We start from the raw sequence: 23,836 nt of genomic DNA on the forward strand, positions 1-23,836 counted from the left end.
CCCTTACCTTCTTCTCCTCTCTCCCTTACCTTCTTCCCCTCCCCCCTTACCTTCTTCCCCTCTGCACCCCTCCCTCCTCTACCTTCTTCCCCTCTGCACCCCTCCCTTACCTTCTTCCCCTCTGCACACCCCCTTACCCTTCCTACCCCCTTCTTCTCTCTCTGCACCCCTCCCTTACCATCTCCTCCTCTACACCCCTCCCTTACCTTCTTCTCCTCTGCACCCTCCCTTACCTTCTTCTCCTCTGCACCGCTCCCTTACCTTCTCCTCCTCTGCACCCCTCCCTTACCTTCTCCTCTGCACCCTCCCTTCCTTACCTTCCTCTTCTACACCCTCCCTTACCTTCTTCTCCTCTGCACCCCTCCCTTCCTTACCTTCCTCTTCTACACCCCTCCTTACCTTCTTCCCCTCTGCACCCCTCCCTTACCTTCTTCTCCTCTGCACCCCTCCCTTACCTCCTCCTCTGCACCCCTCCCTTACCTCCTTCTCCTCTGCACCCCTCCCTTCCTTACCTTCCTCTTCTACACCCCTCCCTTACCTTCTTCCCTCTGCACCCCTCCCTTACCTTCTTCCCCTCTGCACCCCTCCCTTACCTTCTTCTCCTCTGCACCCCTCCCTTACCTTCTTCTCCTCTGCACCCTCCCTTACCGTCTCCTCCTCTGCACCCCTCCCTTACCTTCTTCTCCTCTGCACCCCCTCCCTTACCTTCTTCTCCTCTGCACCCCTCCCTTACCTTCTCCTCTGCACCCTCCCTTACCTTCTTCTCTTCTACACCCCTCCCTTACCTTCTTCTCCTCTGCACCCCTCCCCCCACCTTCTCCTCTGCACCCCTCCCTTACCTTCTTCTCCTCTGCACCCCTCCCTTACCTTCTTCTCCTCTGCACCCCTCCCTTCCTTACCTTCTTCTCCTCTGCACCCCTCCCTTCCTTACCTTCTTCTCCTCTGCACCCCTCCCTTACCTTCTTCCCCTCTGCACCCCTCCCTTACCTTCTTCTCCTCTACACCCCTCCCTTATCTTCTTCTCCTCTGCACCCTCCCTTACCTTCTCCTCTGCACCCCCTCCCTTCCTTACCTTCCTCTTCTCTGCACCCCTCCCTTCCTTACCTTCCTCTTCTCTGCACCCCTCCCTTCCTTACCTTCCTCTTCTACACCCCTCCCTTACCTTCTTCCCCTCTGCACCCCTCCCTTACCTTCTTCTCCTCTGCACCCCTCCCTTACCTTCTTCTCCTCTGCACCCCTCCCTTACCGTCTCCTCCTCTGCACCCCTCCCTTACCTTCTTCTCCTCTGCACCCCTCCTTACCTTCTTCTCCTCTGCACCCCTCCCTTACCTTCTTCTCTTCTACACCCCTCCCTTACCTTCTTCTCCTCTGCACCCCTCCTTACCTTCTTCTCCTCTGCACCCCTCCCTTACCTTCTTCTCCTCTGCACCCCTCCCTTACCTTCTTCTCCTCTGCACCCCTCCCTTACCTTCTTCTCCTCTGCACCCCTCCCTTCCTTACCTTCTCCTCTGCACCCCTCCCTTCCTTACCTTCTTCTCCTCTGCACCCCTCCCTTCCTTACCTTCTTCTCCTCTGCACCCCTCCCTTACCTTCTTCCCCTCTGCACCCCTCCCTTACCTTCTTCTCCTCTACACCCCTCCCTTATCTTCTTCTCCTCTGCACCCCTCCCTTACCTTCTCCTCCTCTGCACCCCTCCCTTACCTTCTTCTCCTCTGCACCCCTCCCTTACCTTCTTCTCCTCTGCACCCCTCCCTTACCTTCTTCTCCTCTGCACCCCTCCTTTACCTTCTTCTCCTCTGCACCCTCCCTTACCTTCTTCTCCTCTGCACCCTCCCTTCCTTACCTTCTCCTCTGCACCCCTCCCTTCCTTACCTTCTTCTCCTCTGCACCCCTCCCTTCCTTACCTTCTTCTCCTCTGCACCCCTCCCTTCCTTACCTTCTTCTCCTCTGCACCCCTCCCTTACCTTCTTCCCCTCTGCACCCCTCCCTTACCTTCTTCTCCTCTACACCCTCCCTTATCTTCTTCTCCTCTGCACCCCTCCCTTACCTTCTCCTCCTCTGCACCCCTCCCTTACCTTCTTCTCCTCTACACCCCTCCCTTACCTTCTTCTCCTCTACACCCCTCCCTTACCTTCTTCTCCTCTGCACCCCTCCCTTACCTTCTTCTCCTCCTCACCCCTCCATTACCTTCTCCTCCTCTGCACCCCTCCCTTACATTCTTCTCCTCTGCACCCCTCCCTTACCTTCTCCTCCTCTGCACCCCTCCCTTACCTTCTTCTCCTCTGCACCCCTCCCTTCCTTACCTTCCTCTTCTACACCCCTCCCTTCCTTACCTTCCTCTTCTACACCCCTCCCTTACCTTCTCCTCCCCATCGGCACCCCTCCCTTACCTTCTCCTCCCCATCGGCACCCCTCCTTCACCCTGTCCTTCCCTGAAGCAGTCCACAGCGGCAACAGTGACTCTTTCTAGACACTTATGGTCCCATGGCAGAGAAGAGATACAGACAACACGTCCCCCTGGAGCCCACCCAGCCATCTGCATGTGTGTGTGCGTGTGTGCGTGCGTGTGTGTGCGTGCGCTCATTTGCACTCCAGATGTCCTTCATTTGATCCTTCCTTCCATCTTACCTTCTGGCCCCAAAATTCTAATTTCAGTATGTATCCCTATGATTAAAAAGGTAGTCAAATAATTCTTATAGAATAACTCTTATAGAATTTCCACATTGGTGAGGATATTGGACATTTTATTAACATTTTATTGGATAAAACCTTGTTTTTAACCAGGACAGAATCATTTATAACTTACTTTTTCTGACATAATATAGGCACAGCAGATCCCCTTAATCTATGGGACACTTAAATGTGCATTTAGAGGTCATGTAATTCAATACTCAACTTTAAAACAAAAGCAATTTAAGTCAAAAGAACTCATATTACCAAAGGAAATAGAGGGACAAACAGTACAGATAGCAATAAAAACTGTACCATAGAGGCACAGAATATGTTAAGAGGAAAAACTAAAATAAATGGAGGAACTTATTCAAGAAAGATCAAGTGTAATATATGACAAAAAATAAAGTGAACTGGATGGAATATGGGGAAAAATGCACCACATTATTTTTTCATCTCAACCTAATTTATTGAAACTTACAAATGACGGAGTCCCCCATGATTCATCAAACAATATTTTGGAAGAGGGAGCAAAGTTGTCATGCCTGCTCCCGCTCTCCCTCTCTGGCACTCAAGGGCGCCAGGTTGCGCACACCTTCATTACGCACACCTGTCACCATCATTACGCGCATCAGCGCTCATTGGACTCACCTGGACTCCTTCACTTTGTTGATTGCCTTCCCTATTTTTGTCTGCTCCCCCGTTTGTTCCCTGTGTCAGCATTATTGTCATTATGTGTTCATGTCCAGACGCTGTCCTGTCCTGTTCCATGTCCGTTGATATTAAATGTTCACTCCCTGTACCTGCTTCTCGTCTCTACCAGCGTCGATCCTTACAAAAGTACTCGTTTCAGTCTCCTCCATCCAACTTCTTGATGCAATTAAAGCCTTTAAGTCCGGGAAAACATCAGGGCTGGATGGCATAACAGTTGAGGTACACCAAACCTTTTTTGATGTACTCAGAAGACCGTTATTTGCATGTTTTAACCACTCCTATAAAAATGGTAGATTATCAGATACTCAATTTACTCAAACAGGATCCAAGTGGTAAATATAAAATCCAGTCCAGTAAAAAAATTGGAGGCCCCTTACACTTCAGTGTTGTGATGTAAAGATTCTAGAAAAATTCATAGTGCATAGAATTATGAAGTTGAGCCTCCCAGGTGGCGCAGTGGCCTAAGGCACTGCATCGCAGTGCTAGCTGTCCACCAGAGATTCTAGGTTTGAGCCCAGGCTCTGTCGCAGTCGGCCGCGACCGGGAGGCCCATGGGGCGGCGCACAATTGGCACAGCGTCGTCTGGGTTGGGGAGGGTTTGTCCGGCAGGGATATCCTTGTCTCATTGCGCACTAGCGACTCCTGTGTCATGCCTGTTGCAGTGCACGCTGACCAGGTCTCCAGGTGTACGGTGTTTCCTCCGACACATTAGTGCGGCTTCCGGGTTGGATGTGTATTGTGTCAAGAAGCAGTGCGGCTTGGTTGGGTTGTGTTTCGGAGGACGCATGGCTCTCGACCTTCGCCTCTCCCGAGTCCGTACGGGAGTTGCAGCGATGAGACAAGACAGTAACTACTACCAATTGGGGAGAAAAAAGGGTAAAATAAATAAATTAAAATAAGGATGAAGTTGTTGGATGTTATTCTTATTATGAAGTTGTTGGTATTCATAACTGACTTTGAAAAGTCTTGATAAAGTATGCCTGGAATATTTACATTTTGTTAAATCTCTTATACACTGGGTTCAAGTTATGTATAGTAAGTCTAGGTGTAAAATAGTAAATAATGGCTACTTTTCAGAAAGTATTAAACTGTCAAGAGTAAAACAAGGTTGTACGCTATTGGCATATCTATTTATTATGGCCATAGAAATGTTATCTATTAAAATCTGATCCAACAATTAATATCAAGGGCTTAGAAATCCAGGGTTTAAAAAGCCGCCCCCCGTACCCGGACTTTGAACTACTCCCCTCTGGGCGCAGGTATAGGGCACCCCTCAGCAGGAAAAACACAACTAGACAATAATTTGTGCCAGGTGTGATATCCCTCCTAAATAGCTCGGGCTAATGTTCCTATGGACTCAGTAAGGCCAGCAGGCTAATGTTCCTATTGACTCAGTAAGGCCAGCAGGCTAGTGTTCCTATTGACTCAGTAAGGCCAGCAGGCTAATGTTCCTATTGACTCAGGAAGACCAGCAGGCTAATGTTCCTATTGACTCAGTAAGGCCAGCAGGCTAATGTTCCTATGACTCAGTAAGGCCAGCAGGCTAATGTTCCTATTGACTCAGTAAGGCCAGCAGGCTAATGTTCCTATTGACTCAGTAAGGCCAGCAGGCTAGTGTTCCTATGGACTCAGTAAGGCCAGCAGGCTAATGTTCCTATGGACTCAGTAAGGCCAGCAGGCTAGTGTTCCTATTGACTTAGTAAGGCCAGCAGGCTAGTCTTTTTCCAAAAAACGTTTTATTGGTATGTAACGGTTATGAAAGTTGTATTGTCAATTTTGTTTAGTATTTAAACGCCACTTTAAACATGCACATGACATTGCAACAAAATTTCAAGTCAGTAAGTATTGTACGGCGAGGATTCATGTTCATTTAAATCCACTATTTGGATCCCTCTACAGCCTCATAGATGATCTAGATCAGTGGTCACAAGCGTTTTCTGGGTCAAGATCACTTTCACAGTCAAAAGGCAAGCTGAGATCTACTGCTCAGATTATTATTTTACATTAACCCACACAAACAGTTGTAGGAATGATGTTTGGGCAGTAGGCCTTAGACATATCACAGAATACTGGCTGTATGATTGGCCTGCCAATATTGTTAATCAGACCATATTATATTTCAAAACTCGAGCTTTGATAACAAAATAGATCAGTTGGTTTAGCACTTGTGAGGCACTGTGGAGCATGAATTGAAATAATTAGCTTTTTTATTTTACTGGACTGATGGTACCTGCATCTGATGGTCAACGAGGTCAAATCACAACGTGAGTGATCTTCAGGTCGAAAAGTCGGAGCTCTAGAAAGATGCCGAGTTTCTGACTTGGAATTCCGAGTTGGATGACCGTTCAAAACGATCCTTCCTTTCCTCCGGTGAGACTGACCAGCGAGAAGGGACACAGTCTTCCATCAAATGGCGAAACCCGAGTCGCACCGCATCTGCCTCATGCACATGTTTTTCCTATGACCAGAGAAAGTTAAATATTCCTTAATATTAAAATCGTCACGACGAGCTGCTAATTATAAAATGCAGGGCTATCGATACGTGGCCACTCATTCATTGCAGCTGCAGCCCGAGCGGAAGTACGGAGAAGCACGTTTTGTAATAGTGTTGAATATAAACTTAAACATGAACTCACTCAAAAACTGCAGATCTTTGCTGTATTCGTTGACAGGTCTCTCTATGGTCATGGTTTTAAAGGTTATTAAATCTTACGTAGGTTAGTAGCCTTTAAACTTGGCTGTGGCCAGGGTCATAGAAGCTCTGTAGCCACGGTGATTTGAGCTATCCGATTGGGCAGCGCAGTAGATGCACTTGATTTAGTCACAGATTTGCCGGTCCGCCGGGTAGGCGGAGTTTGTCTCATGGGAACATTTCGCTTTCCCGGTGCGCAGGACTTTCGAAACAAGTGATGAATTGCAATATTTACCTGGAGCCAACTCTGCAAATAGCTGCTGGGTGATTTAAAAGTCATAGTCAGTCGATCAATATAGTAATTCTCTCAGCAAAAATGTTTATCTTTAATTTACTATCTGTAGAAACTATGAGATTAGAAAGGTTCAGAACTTTTGTGAAACAGCCAGTGGAAAAATAAAACTGTATGGTTTTCAGAGATAGATGGAGGGATAGCTGAAGGATGGGACTAAAAACGAACAAAAGACAACTATTGTAAAATATACTGTGTCTGTAAAATGCATATACAGTGCCTTCCGAAAGTTCAGACCCCTTCACTGTTCCACATTTTGTTACATACCAGCTTTATTCTAAAATTGATCAAATTGCTTGATACCCCATTATCACAAAGCAAAAGCAGGTTTTTAGACATTTTTGTTAATGTATGATTATTATTATTATTTTTAAATCACATAAGTATCCAGACCCTTTACTCAGTACTTTGTTGAAACACCTTTGGCAGCGATTACAGCATCAAGTCTTCTATGGTATGACTCTACAAGCTTGGTACACCTGTATGTGGGGAGTTTCTCCCATTCTTCTCTGCAGATCCTCTCAAGCTCTGTCAGGTTGGATGGGGAGAGTTGCTGCACAGCTATTTTCAGGACTCTCCAGAGATGTTCGATCGGGTTCAAGTCCGGGGTCTAGCTGGGCCACTCAAGGACATTCAGAGACCACTCCTGCGTTGTCTTGGCTGTGTACTTAGGGTCGTTGTCCTGTTGGAAGGTGAACCTTCGCCCCAGTCTGAGATCCTATGCGCTCTGGAGTAGGTTTTCATCAAGGATCACTCTGTACGTTGCTCTGTTCCTCTTTGCCTCGATCCTGACTAGTCTCCAAGTCCCTGCCGTTGAAAAACATCCCCACAGTATGTTGCTGCAACCACCATGCTTCACCGTAGGGATGGTGCCAGGTTTCCTCCAGACGTGGCGCATGGCATTTAGGCCAAAGATTCTTGTTCCTTATGTTCTGAGAGTCTTTAAGTGCCTGTTGGAAAACTCCAAGCGGGCTGTCATGTGTATTTTACTGAGGAGTGGCTTCCGTCCCGGCCACTCTACCATAAAGGCCTAATTGGTGGAGTGCTGCAGAGATGGTTATCCTTCTGTAAGGTTCTCCCATCTCCACAGAGGGACTATAGAGCTCTGTCAGATTGACCATCAGGTTTTTGGTCACCTCCCTGACCAAGGTCCTTCTCCCCCGATTGCTCAGGTTTGCCAGGCGCCAACTCTAGGAAGAGATGGTGGTTCTAAATTTCTTCCATTTAAGAATGATGGAGGCCACTGTGTTCTTGGGGACCTTCAATGCTGCAGACATTTTTTGATATTCTTCCCCAGATCTGTGCTTCGACACAATCCTGTCTCGGCGCTCTACGGACAATACCTTCGACCTCAGGGCTTGGTTTTGGCTCTGATATGAACTGTCAACTGTGTGCCTTTCCAAATCATGCCCAATCAATTGAATTTACCACAGGTGGACTCCAATGAAGTTGTAGAAACATCTCAAGGATGATCAATGCAAACAGGATGCACCTGAGCTCTGAGCTCAATTTCGAGCTGTTTTTTGCTTTTAATACATTTGGAAAATGTTCTAAAAATCTAATTTGTCATTATGGGGTATTGTGTGTAGATTGCTGAGGATTTTGTTTATTGAATCCATTTTAGAATAAGGCTATAACGAAACACAATTTGGAAAAACACCAGTCTCAATGTCAACAGCGAAGAGGCGACTCCGGGATGCTGGCCTTCTAGGCAGAGTTCCTCTGTCCAGTGTCTGTGTTCTTTTGCCCATCTTAATCTTCTATTTTTAGGCCAGCAACCTGGAGTCGCCTCTTCATTGTTGACGTTAAGACTGGTGTTTTGCGGCTACTATTTAATGAAGCTGCCAGTTGAAGACTTGTGAGGTGTCTGTTTCTCAAACTAGACACTCTAATGTACTTGTCCTTTCGCTCAGTTATGCATTGGGGTCTCCCACTCCTCTTTCTATTCTGGTTAGAGCCAGTTTGCGCTGTTCTGTGAAGGGAGTAGTACACAGCATTGTATGAGATCTTCAGTCTCTTGGCAATTTCTCACATGGAATAGCCTTCATTTCTCAGAACAAGAATAGACTGACGAGTTTCAGAAGAAAGTTATTTGTTTCTGGCCATTTTGAGCCTGTAATCAAACCCTCAAATGCTGATGCTTCAGATACTTAACTAGTATAAAGAAGGCCAGTTGTATTGCTTCTTTAAATCAGAACAACAGATTTCAGCTGTGCTAACATAATTGCAAAAGGGTTTTCTAATGAACAATTAGCCTTTTAAAATGATAAACTTGGATTAGCTACCACAACGTGCCATTGGAACACAGGGGTGATGGTTGCTGATAATGGGCCTCTGTACACCTATGTAGATATTCCATAATACAATCATCCGTTTCCAGCTACAATAGACATTTACAACATTAACAATGTCTACACTGTATTTCTGATCAATTTGATGTAATTTTAATGTACAAAAGAAATGTGCTTTTCTTTCAAAAACAAGGACATTTCTAAGTGACCCCAAACTTTTTAACGGTAGTGTATATATTTACAAAAAATATATATATGGGGGATTGGAAATGATGCAGACAATTCCATTGATGGAAGCCACAATCTGTCTGCAATATTAAAGCTGATCTAACCCCCCACCCCCCAGCCTCTGAGCAGCAGGGAGACGCAGGAGAGAAAACATCTTCTCTGGGTTAAATTGCCATCATCTGCATGGTAATTAGAATGTAAGCTAACGAGCAAAGACTCTCGGTCAGCTCCGAGACGAAAGGTGCTAATTGGGAGGCGAGACATGAAGGGTGAGGAAGGGTGAGGAAGGGTGAGGAGAGCAAAGTCAGCTGACAGAGTATGGGACACCTAAAACGTTTCTGTCTGCCAGTTGGATCATGTGCATGAGATCTCACTTCGACTTGGCCTGATGTACTGAACAAGCAGTTCTAGAGCTCACCCATAGAGCTAGCATCTAACCCCATTTCTAAAGGCTAACTGTTAAGAGACGCTAATCTTAGATGACATCTTACTTACACAATCCCTTATTACTTTGATGTCACTAAAGTAAGAAATAAGAAATTACATGGTAATGGTAACCGGCAACTCTTATCCAGGTTTCCCCAACAGGCAAGCCTGTGCGAATTTGGCCAATTTTCTGAGTAAAAAAAAGCATGTTTTTTAAAATTAAATGTGTATTATTTATCATTTTTGTTGTTGGACATATAATACTGTACAAACACTAGGAAATCAGCTCCAAGTGATTTTAATTTCAGAAATCTCTTCCAAGTATTCCCAAGCAGAGGCACGTGATCGTATACAAATGTAAGCAAGGTTTGAAATGATGTTTTAGTCAAATATGAATTCTGTTTGGGCTTCTTGCAGTTAATTTGCAAATGATTTATTATTATGTTCCGACCCCACGACCATCCACTCAAGAAGAAAAAACATTGCCCATGGCTGAATTTATTTGACGATCCCTGTTCTAGTCTATTTTAAACACAGACGGAGGAGTCAGAAAAACTCTTGTTTCTCTTCCATTAGGGCTACCTGTCATCCCCATGACCTTTTCCTGATATGAAGAGACTGGATGGGCAGACGTGCTATGGTATGAGCCTATTTGCTAGCAAAACCAAGGACTGCTAGTGTGAATTCCTCAGGTTCCTGTTAGATTCAGCTTCTCCTCAATGAGACACACATAATGGGCACTAACCAGATCGTTTCCATCTGTTCTGTCCTCTCAGAAAACTGTTGGAGTAGAAGATGATGATTTGCCACGGTAGAGTATTGGGATTCACCACAGCTTCAGTATTTCTCTCATAGGCCTACAACACAGTAAATGCCAGAAAAGTATTCTCTGGTGAGCATGTCTGGTAGGCCAAGTGGTAGTCCATTAAGACTGAAGTGAGAGGGCCGTCCAGAGGATCCATCCTCTTTATCTAGGCAGAGATTTTGATGGGGGGAACCAATAAAGGACTCTTGGGATGATGCGTCAGATCTCAATACATCTCTGCATGACAATGTAGACACACACATACACACACTCATCAACTGTCAGATAGAATCTACTATAAGACATGTTCTCTCAGGTCAGCCCGCTCCTCCGCACACGCCACTGGCTTCCAGTCGAAGCTCGCATCCCCTACAAGACCATGGTGCTCACCTACGGACTAGCAAGAGGAACTGCCCCTCCCTACCTTCAGGCTGTGCTCAAACCCTACACCCCAACAGAAGCACTTCTGCCACCTCAGGTTTCTTGGCCCTCCCGCCCCTACCGGGGGGCAGCTCCCGCTCATCCCAGTCCAAGCTCTTCTCTGTCCTGGCACCCCAATGGTGGAACCAGCTTCCCCATGAAGCTAGGACAGCAGAGTCCCTGCCCATCTTTCGAAAACATTCGAAACCCTGCCTCTTCAAACATTATCTTAAATAACCATCCCCCTCACCTCGACCCCGCCCCCCCTCTAGCTCTGACTCTACTCATAGCTACGTTATTGAGAAAAATGTTTATTTTTATGCCTGTGATATGTGATTGTCCCACCTATCTATCTTAAGATGAATGCACTAACTGTAAGTTGCTAAATGACTAAAATGGGAAATGTAATTAAGCCTCAGACCTACTTCTAAGATGTCCTTCAATGAACCAAACTCAAGTGTGTGTGCACGCGCTTGCTTGCATGTGTGTGACGATCTGCGTGTGGACCAGGGGCCACAGCAACTGCAAATGCAGCAACAGCCTTGGGGTAAAAGCCCACAGTATCCTACTGGATGGAATGTATTAATATATAAATAATTGCAGCTGTCTTTTTAAAGTTCACTTGTTTTTCTGGAATAATTCAGTTGACGTGCGTGCACACACACACACACACACACACACACACACACACACAGACACACACACACACACACACACACACACACACACACACACGTGTTTTTGAGATAACATTAAATGAAAAGCCAGCTTCAGAATGACGTCACTCCAGCTGAATGTAAACTCCATGGGGTCTGGCTCCCTGCAGGGATTCAGCTCTGCTTCAGTGTAAAGCAGAGTTTCCCAACCCTGGTCCTCCACTACCCCCAACAGTACACATTTCTATTGTAACCCTGGACAAGCACACCTGATTATACTTATCAACTAAGCCCAAGATTTTGTCATCAAGCCCAAGATGAATTGAATGAGATGTGTTTGTCAAAGGGCTACAGCAAAGGGTGTACTGTTGGAGTTGGAAAACACTGGTGTAGAGCATACTGTCATCCTGAGTGGCGCAGTGGTCTAAGGCACTGCACCTCAGTGCTAGAGGCGTCACTACAGACCCTGGTTCGGTCCCGGGCTGTATCACAACTGGCCGTGATCGGGAATCCCATAGGGCGGCGCACAATTGGCCCAGTGTCGTCCGGGTTAGGGGAAGGTTTGGCCAGGGTAGGCCGTCATTGTAAAATAAGAATTTGTTCTTAACTGACTTACCTAGTTTAATTTTTTATTTTTATGCCTCAGCGTGATAACACTGGTGTAGAGGATCCTGTCGTTACCTCAGCGTGATAACACTGGTGTAGAGGATCCTGTCGTTATCTCAGCGTGATAACACTGGTGTAGAGGATCCTGTCATTACCTCAGCGTGATAACACTGGTGTAGAGGATCCTGTCGTTACCTCAGTGTGATAACACTGGTGTAGAGGATCCTGTCGTTACCTCAGCGTGATAACACTGGTGTAGAGGATCCTGTCGTTACCTCAGCGTGATAACACTGGTGTAGAGGATCCTGTCGTTACCTCAGCGTGATAACACTGGTGTAGAGGATCCTGTCGTTACCTCAGTGTGATAACACTGGTGTAGAGGATCCTGTCGTTACCTCAGTGTGATAACACTGGTGTAGAGGATCCTGTCGTTACCTCAGCGTGATAACACTGGTGTAGAGGTTCCTGTCTTTACCTCAGCGTGATAACACTGGTGTAGAGGATCCTGTCGTTACCTCAGCGTGATAACACTGGTGTAGAGGATCCTGTCGTTACCTCAGCGTGATAACACTGGTGTAGAGGATCCTGTCGTTACCTCAGCGTGATAACACTGGTGTAGAGGATCCTGTCATTACCTCAGCGTGATATCAACTGCTGCCCATTCATCATCCACCCTCACAACAACAACAAAAATCACAGTTTTTTCGAGATCACTCACAACACCTTTCTAGTAGAGCCCACTGGATACTGACACTACATCATCACGATGTCATTTCTACAAATACTAGGTCTAACCACTGGACTGGTGACCACCACAGACACTCGGGACAAAGTTCCAACACGGTGTTGTACATAAAACAGCTATGAGATCTGTGACGGTATCACTGTACTGTAAATGCTGCTGTCACAGCAGAGACCCACAGGGCCATCATACAGTAGTACTTCATACATCATGCATCATTCTAAGAAAAGGGGTCAATCATCAACAAGCACCAACTGAAAAATCCCAGACGAGGCGTGAAAGTGGCCAAACAAAGTTCCCTCTTTGGTCTGCGTGGATACTGTTGGCCTCTAAGCAGGGGACTGGCTCCTAATGCAGAGAGCTGAGACGTCAAAGGATGACTGACTACTTTAATTAGGAAAGAGGGGACCCCTGCGAAGATGAGTGAGGAGGATAGTGCCAACTACTAGCCCTGGAGGACTGGCTCTGACCCAAATACACTGGCCAACAAGCAAAGGTAAAGGACTGACTGGTGCACTGTACTGTAGCTGTTGGGAAAAGGGATCAAATGCCTCTAGACTAGAGTCATCAACAAAATGACAGAGGTACTATAGACGGGAGGTGTCATGAATATGCCTGCCCACTGGTTACGTGTTTGGCCCCAGTCAGTTAAGGTTAGGTCAGGTTTTGGCTGTGGTCTGATGCAGTGAAATGAGGCTTGACCCAGGTCAAATCTTGGTTAATGCACTTTAAAGCTGTTGTGGTCTTTTATTGTGTAGATTGAGGTGGTTTTCAGCTAAGGCCGCTATTGTCTGTTGTCTGAAACAAGGAAGCAGGTTTGGCCTGTGTTGTTCAGTGCCAGGTGCTCCATGTTTTACGCCCACTGAATCTCTCACACTGACAGCTCCACAACATTGGTACCCTTCCATCCACATTACCATCTCTTTTCTATCCACCATCTCTGTGGTTCTTTGTCTCTCTTTATTGTCTCTCATCTTCATTCAATTGGCCTTTCTGGCTATTTCAAATGAAACCCACTGACCCTTATCACCCTCACAGCCTCTAAAACGTTGCTGTTTCCATGTTCTGTTTTCTCACTCTCTCGCCAATCGTTTCTCAGACTCTGTTTGTTTCCATTACATCTTTACTCAATCTCTATTTACGTCTGTCCATACACAGCTTTCTCCACAAGCCTGAGCTCTCCTCCCTGGCTGACCACACACACACACACACCCACACACACACACACACACACACACACACACACACACACACACACACACACACACACACACACACACACACACACACACACACACACACACACACCTTTCTGTGACAGGCTCTGAAATGGAGGGAGGGCGCTCCACGTGGCTCACCAATCTGTTCATCATGTCTGTCATAAAGCAGAGACGCATTGGAGATGCTTTGACTCACCAACATTCAGACAAACTATGAATGGTAATATGCAGATCCAGAGCCCCCCCCCCACACACACACACACAGGATTAACCACATGGTCTTACCGTGAAGCAGGGGATGCCTGTAACCAGTGAGTAGACCAGCAGTGGGGGTATCTTGCTGGTGTCATCCGGGCCGGGGTAGGGCTTGGAGAACGTCTTGTCGTAGCAGAAGAAGCCCTGGATGTGCACGGGGAACGTGTCTGTGTACTCAAAGTAGTACGCCAGGAGAACCGTCCCTGCCATGATCACCAGCTGGAAATAGAACATGATCCCCTCGTTAGGCAAGAAGAGGAGGAGGAGGTGGCGGAGGAGGAGAGGAAGGAGGGAGAGTCAAGTCCCGATTCCCCTCATCCACAGAGAGAGGCATAGGAGTGATGGGAGCGAGAGAGAGGTCCGGTGAAGAGATCAATAGAGGGAGAGAGCACCTACTGTAAGCCTGACCAGTGCAGCGGGAGACAGAGGAGTGTGTGAGAGAGAGAGCGAGAGAGAGAGAAGAGAGAGAGAGAGAGAGAGAGAGAGAGAGAGAGAGAGAGAGAGAGAGAGAGAGAATTACAGGGGAGAGGAGGAAGATGGAATAAAGACAGGAAAAATAGAATTCTACTACAACATGAAGAGAGAAAACAAAGAATATCAGAGAGCGAAAGAGAGACTGGGAGTGAGGAGGGTGAAAACAGTGTGAGGTAGAGGTAGAGGGAGAACTGCTTGCATTGGTATCGGTGCCGGCGCGCCTGAGTCTACTACGGAGGAGCAGTGGGTGTATTTTTGGATGCTGTGTGTGAAGAGTAGTGTGAATGTGATCATAAGCATCCTCCAAACCAGTTATATGAGCTGACATCCCCTGTGACTGATTGATGTCTGACTCCAGGGTTTTTCTTATATAGGCAGATCCATGGATATCAGAGATAATAATACACTACTGAGATATCAACTCAAATGCAAGTCGTCCTACAGTTTTAAAAAAAAATGATGAAAATGGTGTCTACATGTAATATTTTCCCCCATATTGAATAGACCAAAATATACTTTTCCATTACCTTTTGTATCTCATGGAATGTATGGTGGAATGGAGCTGCATCTGACTTAACTCAAATACACAAAACAAATCCTAGCTGTATGGCCTCGTTTATCATGGAAGTGAAGGGATAGTAATAGCCCCTTTCCTTCCACTTAGCTAGGGACATGGTGCTGGGTGAGGGGACATGTTTCAGCTTCACACTCCCTTAGGATATTATCTGTGCTCCATCGCCCTATGACCATAGACACTGCAACACACACACACACACACACACACACACACACACACACACACACACACACACACACACACACACACACACACACACACACACACACACACACACACACACACACACACACACACACACACACACACACACACACACACACACACACACACACACCAGGGTACTCAGATATTTATATATTTTTGGATTTGTTCAGAATCCTTTTCACTCTCTCTACCCTCCCTTGAGAGAGAGACATGTTATGCCATGTGCGGTTGTCATGGTGAAGAATGTAACGGTAGAGATGAGTTCACAATATTGTGTCATTTCATTTCCTCTCAACAGGATTTATGATTGCATAAAGTGTGAAGGTATAGTATATTTAGGTTAGCGGGATCTTGTCCTCATTCAGAATGATTCAAGGGAGAACATTGTAAGAGTAATGAAGACCAGCAGCATCACTGAAAGATACATAAGAACTAAACATAAACTCATATACTTTATAAATGGCGTTATATTAAATTATACTGTATGTTCTATACTAACAATGAGTATCCGGAATAGGTTTATGTTTAAGTAACACATCTGCAATAGTGTAGCCTATTCCAGATACAACATTATCTTATCAATAATGATACCCAAAGCCCCTGATTTATCACATCCCAAGCCAATGTTATTCTCTCATTGTGTATCTTTATCCCCAACAGCCTGGAGAGAAACAGAGATATTTTGAAATAGGAGTGAGTCATATCATTTCCCCGTACCATTATCTTACATATGATCTGGGAGGGATCTGGGTTGGATTTGAATCATTACATTCTGAGAACTGTCCATCTCACAGTAATACATTTGAAAGACATCTTAGAAAATGTATGGCATTGTGTTATTAGCAGTAAGACACAGTTCAATGAGACACAGTAACAGTAGTGAGGACATTATGCCCATTCAGATGGCCTCTTGTCCAAATCCAGTTGTGGGTTTGTTGGTTTTTGTGCCAGTCTCACTTTCATCTGACTCATTGGACCGGTGATGTTCAGACACATTATGTACACCCTGACACCTCCTCAACCTCCCTCTGCTGCTCTCTCTCTCTCTGTCTCTGCTTGTATCTGACTGGTCCAGCTGTGCTGCTGTCAGAGCTCATGTCAACCAATCCCTGGTCAGTCATAATTCGTAACCTGTGATTGGATGGTCACAATGTGAAACATGGCAGTACTGTTTACAATGTGGGCCGGTCCCATTAAATATTAGCCAGTATGAAAAAAATCCTTTAAAAAGGGGCAGAATAGTTCAAAAATATAGATGATTTTTTCCACTTTATGAGGTCAAAATAACACTCTGAAATTGTGAAAATGAGAATGCACTTACTGTGTAAGAGCTGTTGAAAAAAAAATCATGTAATTTCAGCCTGTTCAGTTGGGATGGTGTTGTTTTTTCAGGAAATGATGGTTCCGTTAGCCTGGAGGAAGAATTTGCACACTGCAGAGTGACAGGCACCTCTTCTCTATTCTAAGATCATTAAGTGTTAATTGATGTGGACCTAGCTGAGGACCACCCGCAGAGCGCAGCGCCCAACTAGAACGCTCTTCCTTTATTCTTAGTCACACACTTCTGGGTCGTGGCCAGAGACTATCTAATGTGATGATGAATGTTAAAACAGTGTGTCCTCTTCATTAAGCATGTTTCAGAAGACTGAATAGTTTAAAAGATCTACATTTGAAACTATTCTGTTTCCGAGCCTAAGCAAGTAGACATTCGCTCAGGTATCCTGACTGTGGTTATACAGTTATACAACTATGTTCTCCTGATCAGGTGTTTTGTAGGGAGCTATTGTGCTAGCTAGTCCCACTTTAGTGTTGTTCTAGCGCTGTTATGTGTTGTTTGTGGTGGAATCGTTTCAAAATTACCTGCATCCCTCGCAGAGAGATACTTTTCTTGCTTGGGATCTTGCATTGTTAGCACTCAAACACAGGGGGACATAATTGTCATTACCTTCAATGACCACAGTTTGAGTAGTAGTCGTGACACCCACACTGCTGAACACAGTTACCCTGTCGTTCCCCTTTTCAACAAAGGCTGGCCTGTCATACACATCCTCACAGCACCAGTATTCAAAATGACACAGACAGGAAGCAATTTAGCCTTTTTCTGAAAATACTGTTCCACCTTGCTTAAGTATGAAGTTAGGAATTTCACATTGTGTGTATATATTTTCCTTTCAACATGTCCCATGTCCCTGTCTTTCTTCATCTTCCTCAAATCTTAACATTTTACTTTCCCCTCTCTCAACCCCCTGATTCACCTCCTAAAATACTCTTTCTCCCCTCAGTCTCCCCTCAGGTTTCACTGTTCTCCACGTCTCCTCTCCTCGTATTTTCCCAGCTGTTCTCTAGCACAGAATGCTTTAACTGTGGTGAATATTTCATAGCTGTACATCTGTGTTCAGGACAGACCAAAAAGACATAAAGTTCTTGAAGACTACGCCAATAAACTCAGGGAATACTCCCTCACTCTCACCCCAAGCTTCCAGATAAAACATGTATCATAGTCCTAACTCCACATCCTAATCCTAATCCTTGGGTGTAATGCCAAATCTTTTCTTTTGTCCCTTTCATTTAAAAAAATGATTGTAATCCATGTTCCCTATAATAATGATACAAGAACTCAGATCAAGACTGGGTTGGTAAGGGCTGTTGACACTGAATGTACAGAACATTAGGAACTCCTTACTAACACTGCGTCGCACCTCCTTTTGCCCTCAGAAAGCCTTGATTCGTTGGGCCATGGACTCTACAAGGTGTCAAAAGGGTTCCACAGGGATACTGGCCCATTTTGACACCAAGTTAGTTGTGCTTCCCACAGTTGTGTCAAGTTGGCTGGATGTTATTTGGGTGGTGGCCCATTCTGGTACACACAAGAAATCGGTGAAGCGTGAAAAACCCAGCAGCACTGCAGTTCTTGACACACTCAAACTGGTACGCCTGGCACCTACTACCATACCCCGTTCAAAGGCACTTAAATATTTTGTCTTGCCAATTCACCCTTTGAATGACACACATACACAATCCATGTCTCAAGGCTTAAAAATCCTTCTTTAATCTGTCTCCTCCCCTTCATCTACACTGATTGAAGTGGGTTTAACAAGTGGCATCGATAAGGGATCATAGCTTTCAGCTGGATTCACCTGGTCAGTCTACAGTGTGTCATGGAAAGAACACGTGTTCCTAATGTTTTGTACACTCAGTGTATCTCCCTAAAGAGTAGATAATATACTATTATTGACCTGTGTGCCTGCCATTCATGTGTAAGCAGGCCTGTAAACAACCTATGTCATGTATGTTATATGATGTTTTATGAATGTTATGGGGGATTACAGATGTAGGATCTTAATTTGAGCCAGTTTTCTGCAGCAGGAAAATAATCCTGCACCAACAGAAAATGTGAATCATTATGTGGACATTTTTGTAGGGGTTGATGCTTTTTTCATGGGAGAAAATCAATTCTGACATTTTTAAGTGAAAATGACAAACTTTAGAAGCCTTTTTAAGACTAAAATACACTTTGCTAGTTTGCATTTCCTGCTGGGCAGAAAAATTCTCGGCATCAAAAGAATGAGGAAATTAAGATCCTACATCTGTAGAGATGCCGTTTGCTTTTCAACGTGCTTTTCTCTGCTTCCATGTATGATGCATTCTCTCCCTCCATCTTACAGTACACGGTCTAACCTTACTCCATCACTCCAAGCTCTGCTGACAGACCTCACCCCTCACTGAGAGGACAACTTTGCAGATGGACTCCCATGCTGAGTGGACAAGACTGTGTAGCGTGATGCTCACTACCACTGACCACCATACTCTAACACAGGGTCAGCTGAAATATTTGTACATAGTTTTGTCTCAACGTACAGTATATTTTTCTCAGGAGGAACAGCCATGTCCCTTGGTGCTGCTAAAGCAGTGTGCTCTGAAAGAGCAGTTTTGTGTTTTGCTGGGTGGGGTGGGCGGGTTCAGATGGAGAGCTGGGCACAAGGGCCCACGTCAAACACATGCTGTCCATTAAGAGCCCCCAACAGCCTTCCACTCTACTGCCATCACACACGCTACACTGAACCGCCCAGACATGACAGGAGACATGGGGAGAGAGGAGGGGGAATGCAGGGAACAGGTGCAGGACTAGGGGTGGTGGTGGTAGCAGCAGAAGTCCCCTCTCTCCCTCTTCCACAGTGACAAAAATAACATTCACTAAGGACCAGGTCCAACGGTGAGGGTAGAGGGCACAATAACAGATGATTATATGATTCACTAAGTGTGTAGATTAAAGAAAATTCCCTAGAACTTGCTTACCTTACCCTGTGTGCATACAAGTGTTTGTGTGTGTGTTGGTGTGTGCTGAATCGCATGTTGAGCTGGGAGGCTCCTCTGTACCTGACTATAAAGTGGGCTGGGAGGGGGGCTCAAATGGACGTTGTGTAACCTTTAAAAACACACACCCCTCTCCAGGGTACTGACCAATGCATGTGGAGAAGAGAGATCACTCCTGCCCTCCACACTATAAGACACGATGCAAAAACACAGAGACGGTTGTCATTGGCATCCTCAGTCTAAGGACTTGGTGTTGCCCTCATTACATACAACTTAATATACTCCTATTGTGTGTCAACAACCAAATCTCTCCTAGGTAGATGTTCCCATCCATACAGCTGACAGCAGGTCAGTGTTAATTATAGCTCAGCTACAGACTACAGTAGAGTTGGCAGGGCTGTGGTCTAATCCTGATCTCAGGCCTGTGCCAGACAAACAGGTGAGCTGAATGGGAGATTAGTGAGGCTGGAATGGAGATATTTTTCTTCAATCAATCTATACTCTTAATTTTCTTTAATCCTTTCTCTTCATTTCTTTCATAAGATCCATCTCAACATCTATCAGACTCACATGTTGAATAGCAACATTAGAGATAGTACTTTTTGCTCATTCTGCCAGCCAGCAGCTGATCATGTGACTATTTAACAGAGCAGATAATAGTCAATAGAAACGTGTGAGTGTGAGAGAGTGTGAGTGTGAGAGAGTGTGAGTGTGAGAGAGAGACAGACAGAGAGAGAAACAGACAGAGAAACAGAGACAGAGACATAGACAGAGACAGAGACAGAGACAGAGAGAGAAAGAAAGAGCATGAAAGCATGAGAGAGCAAAATAACGGAGTTGGAGGAGGAAAAATAGATGGACGAGGAGGGATGGGAGATTAAATTAACAGGAAGTATGTCTCACTGTGCATTGTTGGGTCTGTACAGATCCCAGTGGTGGGAGGAAGAAAGGAAAGTAGAGGAAGAGGAGGTGTACAAGGATGGAGGGAGGAAAGAGAGGACGGGATGGCGGGGGAGTGGAAGGGACAGGAAAAGAGAAAGGTTGAGAGGGGGTGAGTGAAGAGAGAGGGAGGAGAGTGAAACTGGCATATGAGAGGTACTGTAGCATGGAGAGGTTGGTAGTTTGGCATGCTTTCAGGGCTGTGTGTGTGAGAAAAGGGGAGAGAGAGATTTAATTTTACCTTTATTTAACCAGGCAAGTCAGTTAAGAACACATTCTTATTTTCAATGACGGCCTGGGAACAGTGGGTTAACTGCCTGTTCAGGGGCAGAACGACAGATTTGTACCTTGTCAGCTCGGGGGTTTGAACTTGCAACCTTCCGGTTACTAGTCCAACGCTCTAATCACTAGGCTACGCTGCCGCCCCAAGCTGACAGAGAGATAGAGGGAGAAAGAGTAAGAGCGAGAGAGGAAGAGAGAGAAAGAGGAAGAGAAAGATGACCGTTCTGTGTGAAAGAGTGGAGGAGGGGGAGAGTAGAATGGGTACAAAAGAGAGATGTGAGCTGAGCTTAGATCGTCCTCCAGAAAACATCTCTAGGGCTCCTTCTTGAAATATCTCTTTCTCTCTGTTTCTGCTTTTCAATCTTCACTCCCTCTCCCAACCACTCTTTCTTTTCCATGTAACTTCTCCGCTATGCAACTCTCCTCTGATTTCCCCCTCTTGTCATGAAATCCCTCTCGCCCTATTTTCAGTACAGCTCTTCTTTTGTCCCAGTGATGCCTCTGTCGTACACTATGTGAGGATGGGTGGGGCTGTAAACTGGGTTATAATGGCTAGTAAACAGACCCACAGACCAACACACAGGGGGGCCTGAATCACTGGGTGTAAATATTCAGTCAGATCCACACCCCTGCATAGTGTGGGACCAGGGAGGAGACCCTGTACTCACATTACACTGATTACACTGCAAAAACCCATACATTAATGCTACAGCACATATCACAGTTCCTGCTTCTTACGAGTGTAGACACACTCACCTGAAAATGATGTGAATGAAGGCTTATAAAATCGTTATATTGCAGGTCCTTTATAAATATGTAATTACACAGGAATAGCAGTAAAAGCTGCAGTCTACGGTGTTGGGTTCTAAATTGAAATGTTGAAATATCCTTAGACAGGTAACCATATTAGAACTGGGTGTATGGAAATCTAGAGTGAGAAAGGGGGGTGCAGAAAGTTATGCAGCCAACTGCTTAAGGTGTTTCCACATATTCTATGTTTTGAAACACATTTAATCCCAAATGAGGTATTATAAATGAAACACTAAAAGGATGGGGAACTTTGACAAAGTGATACTAAGAGACCACATTCACAGAAGATTGATTGACAGCTGGCTACAGCGACAACAATCACCCACTTCTCTTTCATATTGTCTGAGATCCCTAAAGATTGGAAAGCTGCCGTGTGCATCCCTCTCTTCAAACGGGGAGATACTCTAGACCCAAACTGTTACAGACCTATATCTATCCTACCCTGCCTTTCTAAAGTCTTCGAAAGCCAAGTTAACAAAACAGAACACCGACCATTTCGAATCCCATCGTACCTTCTTCGCTATGCAATCTGGTTTCTGAGCTTGTCATGGGTGTACCTCAGCCACGCTAAAGGTACTAAACGATATAATAACTGCCATCGATAAAATACATTACTGTGCAGCTGTCTTCATTGACCTGGCCAAGGCTTTCGACTGTCAATCACCTCATTCTTATCGGCAGACTCAACAGCCTTGGTTTCTCAAATGACTGCCTCGCCTGGTTCACCAACTACTTCTCAGATAGAGTTCAGTGCGTCAAATCGGAGGGCCTGCTGTCCGGACCTCTAGCAGTCTCTATGGGGGTGCCACAGGGTTCAATTCTCGGTCCGACTCTTTTCTCTGTATGTATCAATGATGTCGCTCTTGCTGCTGGTGATTCTCTGATCCACCTCTACGCAGACGACACCATTCTGTATACCTCTGGCCCCTCTTTGGACACTGTGTAACAAACCTCCAGACGAGCTTCAATGCCATACAACACTCCTTCGTGGCCTCCAACTGCTCTTAAATGCTAGTAAAACTAAATGCATGCTCTTCAATCGATCATTGCCCACACCCGCCCGCCCGACTAGCATCACTACTCTGGACGGTTCTAACTTAGAATATGTGGACAACTACAAATACCTAGGTGTCTGGTTGGACTGTAAACTCTCCTTCCAGACTCACATTAAGCGTTTCCAATCCAAAATTACATCTAGAATCGGCTTCCTATTTCGCAACAAAGCCTCCTTCACTCATGCTGCGAAACATACCCTCGTAAAACTGACTATCCTACCGATCCTCGACTTCGGCGATGTTATTTACAAAATAGCCTCCAACACTCTACTCAGCAAATTTGATGTAGTCTATCACAGTGCCATCCGTTTTGTTACCAAAGCCCCATATACTACCCACCACTGCGACCTGTATGCTCTTGTTGGCTGGCCCTCGCTTCATACCCGTCACCAAACCCACTGGCTCTAGGTCATCTATAAGTCTTTGCTAGATAAAGCCCTGCCTTATCTCAGCTCACTGGTCACCATAGCAGCACCCACCCGTAGCACGCGCTCCAGCAGGTATATTTCACTGGTCATCCCCAAAGCCAACTCCTCCTTTGGCAGCCTTTCCTTTCAGTTCTCTGCTGCAAATGACTGGAACGAATTGCAAAAAAAATCACTGAAGCTGGAGACTTAGATCTCCCTCACTAACTTTAAGCATCAGCTGTCAGAGCAGCTCACAGATCACTGCATCTGTACACAGCCCATCTGAAAATAGCCCACCCAACTACTTCATCCCCATACTGTTATTTATTTTTGCTTTTTTGCACCCCAGTATCTCTACTTGCACATTCATCTTCTGCACATCTATCACGTTCTATCTATGTTTAATTGCTAAATTGTAATTATTTTGCCACTATGGCCTATTTATTGCCTTACCTCACTAATCTTACTTCATTTGCACACGCTGTATACAGATTTTTCTATTGTGTTATTGACTGTACGTTTGTTTATCCCATGTGAAACTCTGTGTTGTTGTTTATGTCGCACTGCTATGCTTTATCTTGGCCAGGTCGCAGTTGTAAATGAGAACTCGTTCTCAACTGGCTAACCTGGTTAAATAAAGGTTAAATAAAAAAATGAACAAAAAAAACTTCCTGAATGCAAAATGGTGGAATGCTTCAATCAGGAATGTTTTAGAGCCTCTTTGATGACACAAACTAGGTCCAGGAGAGGTACT

General features: G+C 45.3%; 1 protein-coding gene and 1 long non-coding RNA gene across 3 annotated transcripts in view; both read right to left on the reverse strand.

Moving 5' to 3' along the window:
* LOC115110568 (phospholipid phosphatase-related protein type 5-like) overlaps positions 1 to 23,836 on the reverse strand; it is a 49,252-nt gene that overhangs the window by 20,042 nt on the left and 5,374 nt on the right. For both annotated transcript variants that reach the window (XM_065006585.1, XM_065006586.1), the window contains exon 2: positions 14,048 to 14,236. In XM_065006585.1, coding sequence (XP_064862657.1) covers positions 14,048 to 14,236 — 189 coding nt within the window. The remainder of the gene's footprint in view (positions 1 to 14,047; positions 14,237 to 23,836) is intronic.
* Positions 2,763 to 6,160, reverse strand: LOC135563621 (uncharacterized). Its single transcript, XR_010460409.1, has 3 exons — positions 6,021 to 6,160; positions 5,615 to 5,842; positions 2,763 to 4,237 (listed from the first exon to the last, which is right to left on the reverse strand). It is a non-coding gene; the product is annotated as an uncharacterized LOC135563621 (long non-coding RNA).

Source organism: Oncorhynchus nerka, linkage group LG21, assembly GCF_034236695.1.
Source record: "Oncorhynchus nerka isolate Pitt River linkage group LG21, Oner_Uvic_2.0, whole genome shotgun sequence".
Taxonomy (NCBI): domain Eukaryota; kingdom Metazoa; phylum Chordata; class Actinopteri; order Salmoniformes; family Salmonidae; genus Oncorhynchus; species Oncorhynchus nerka.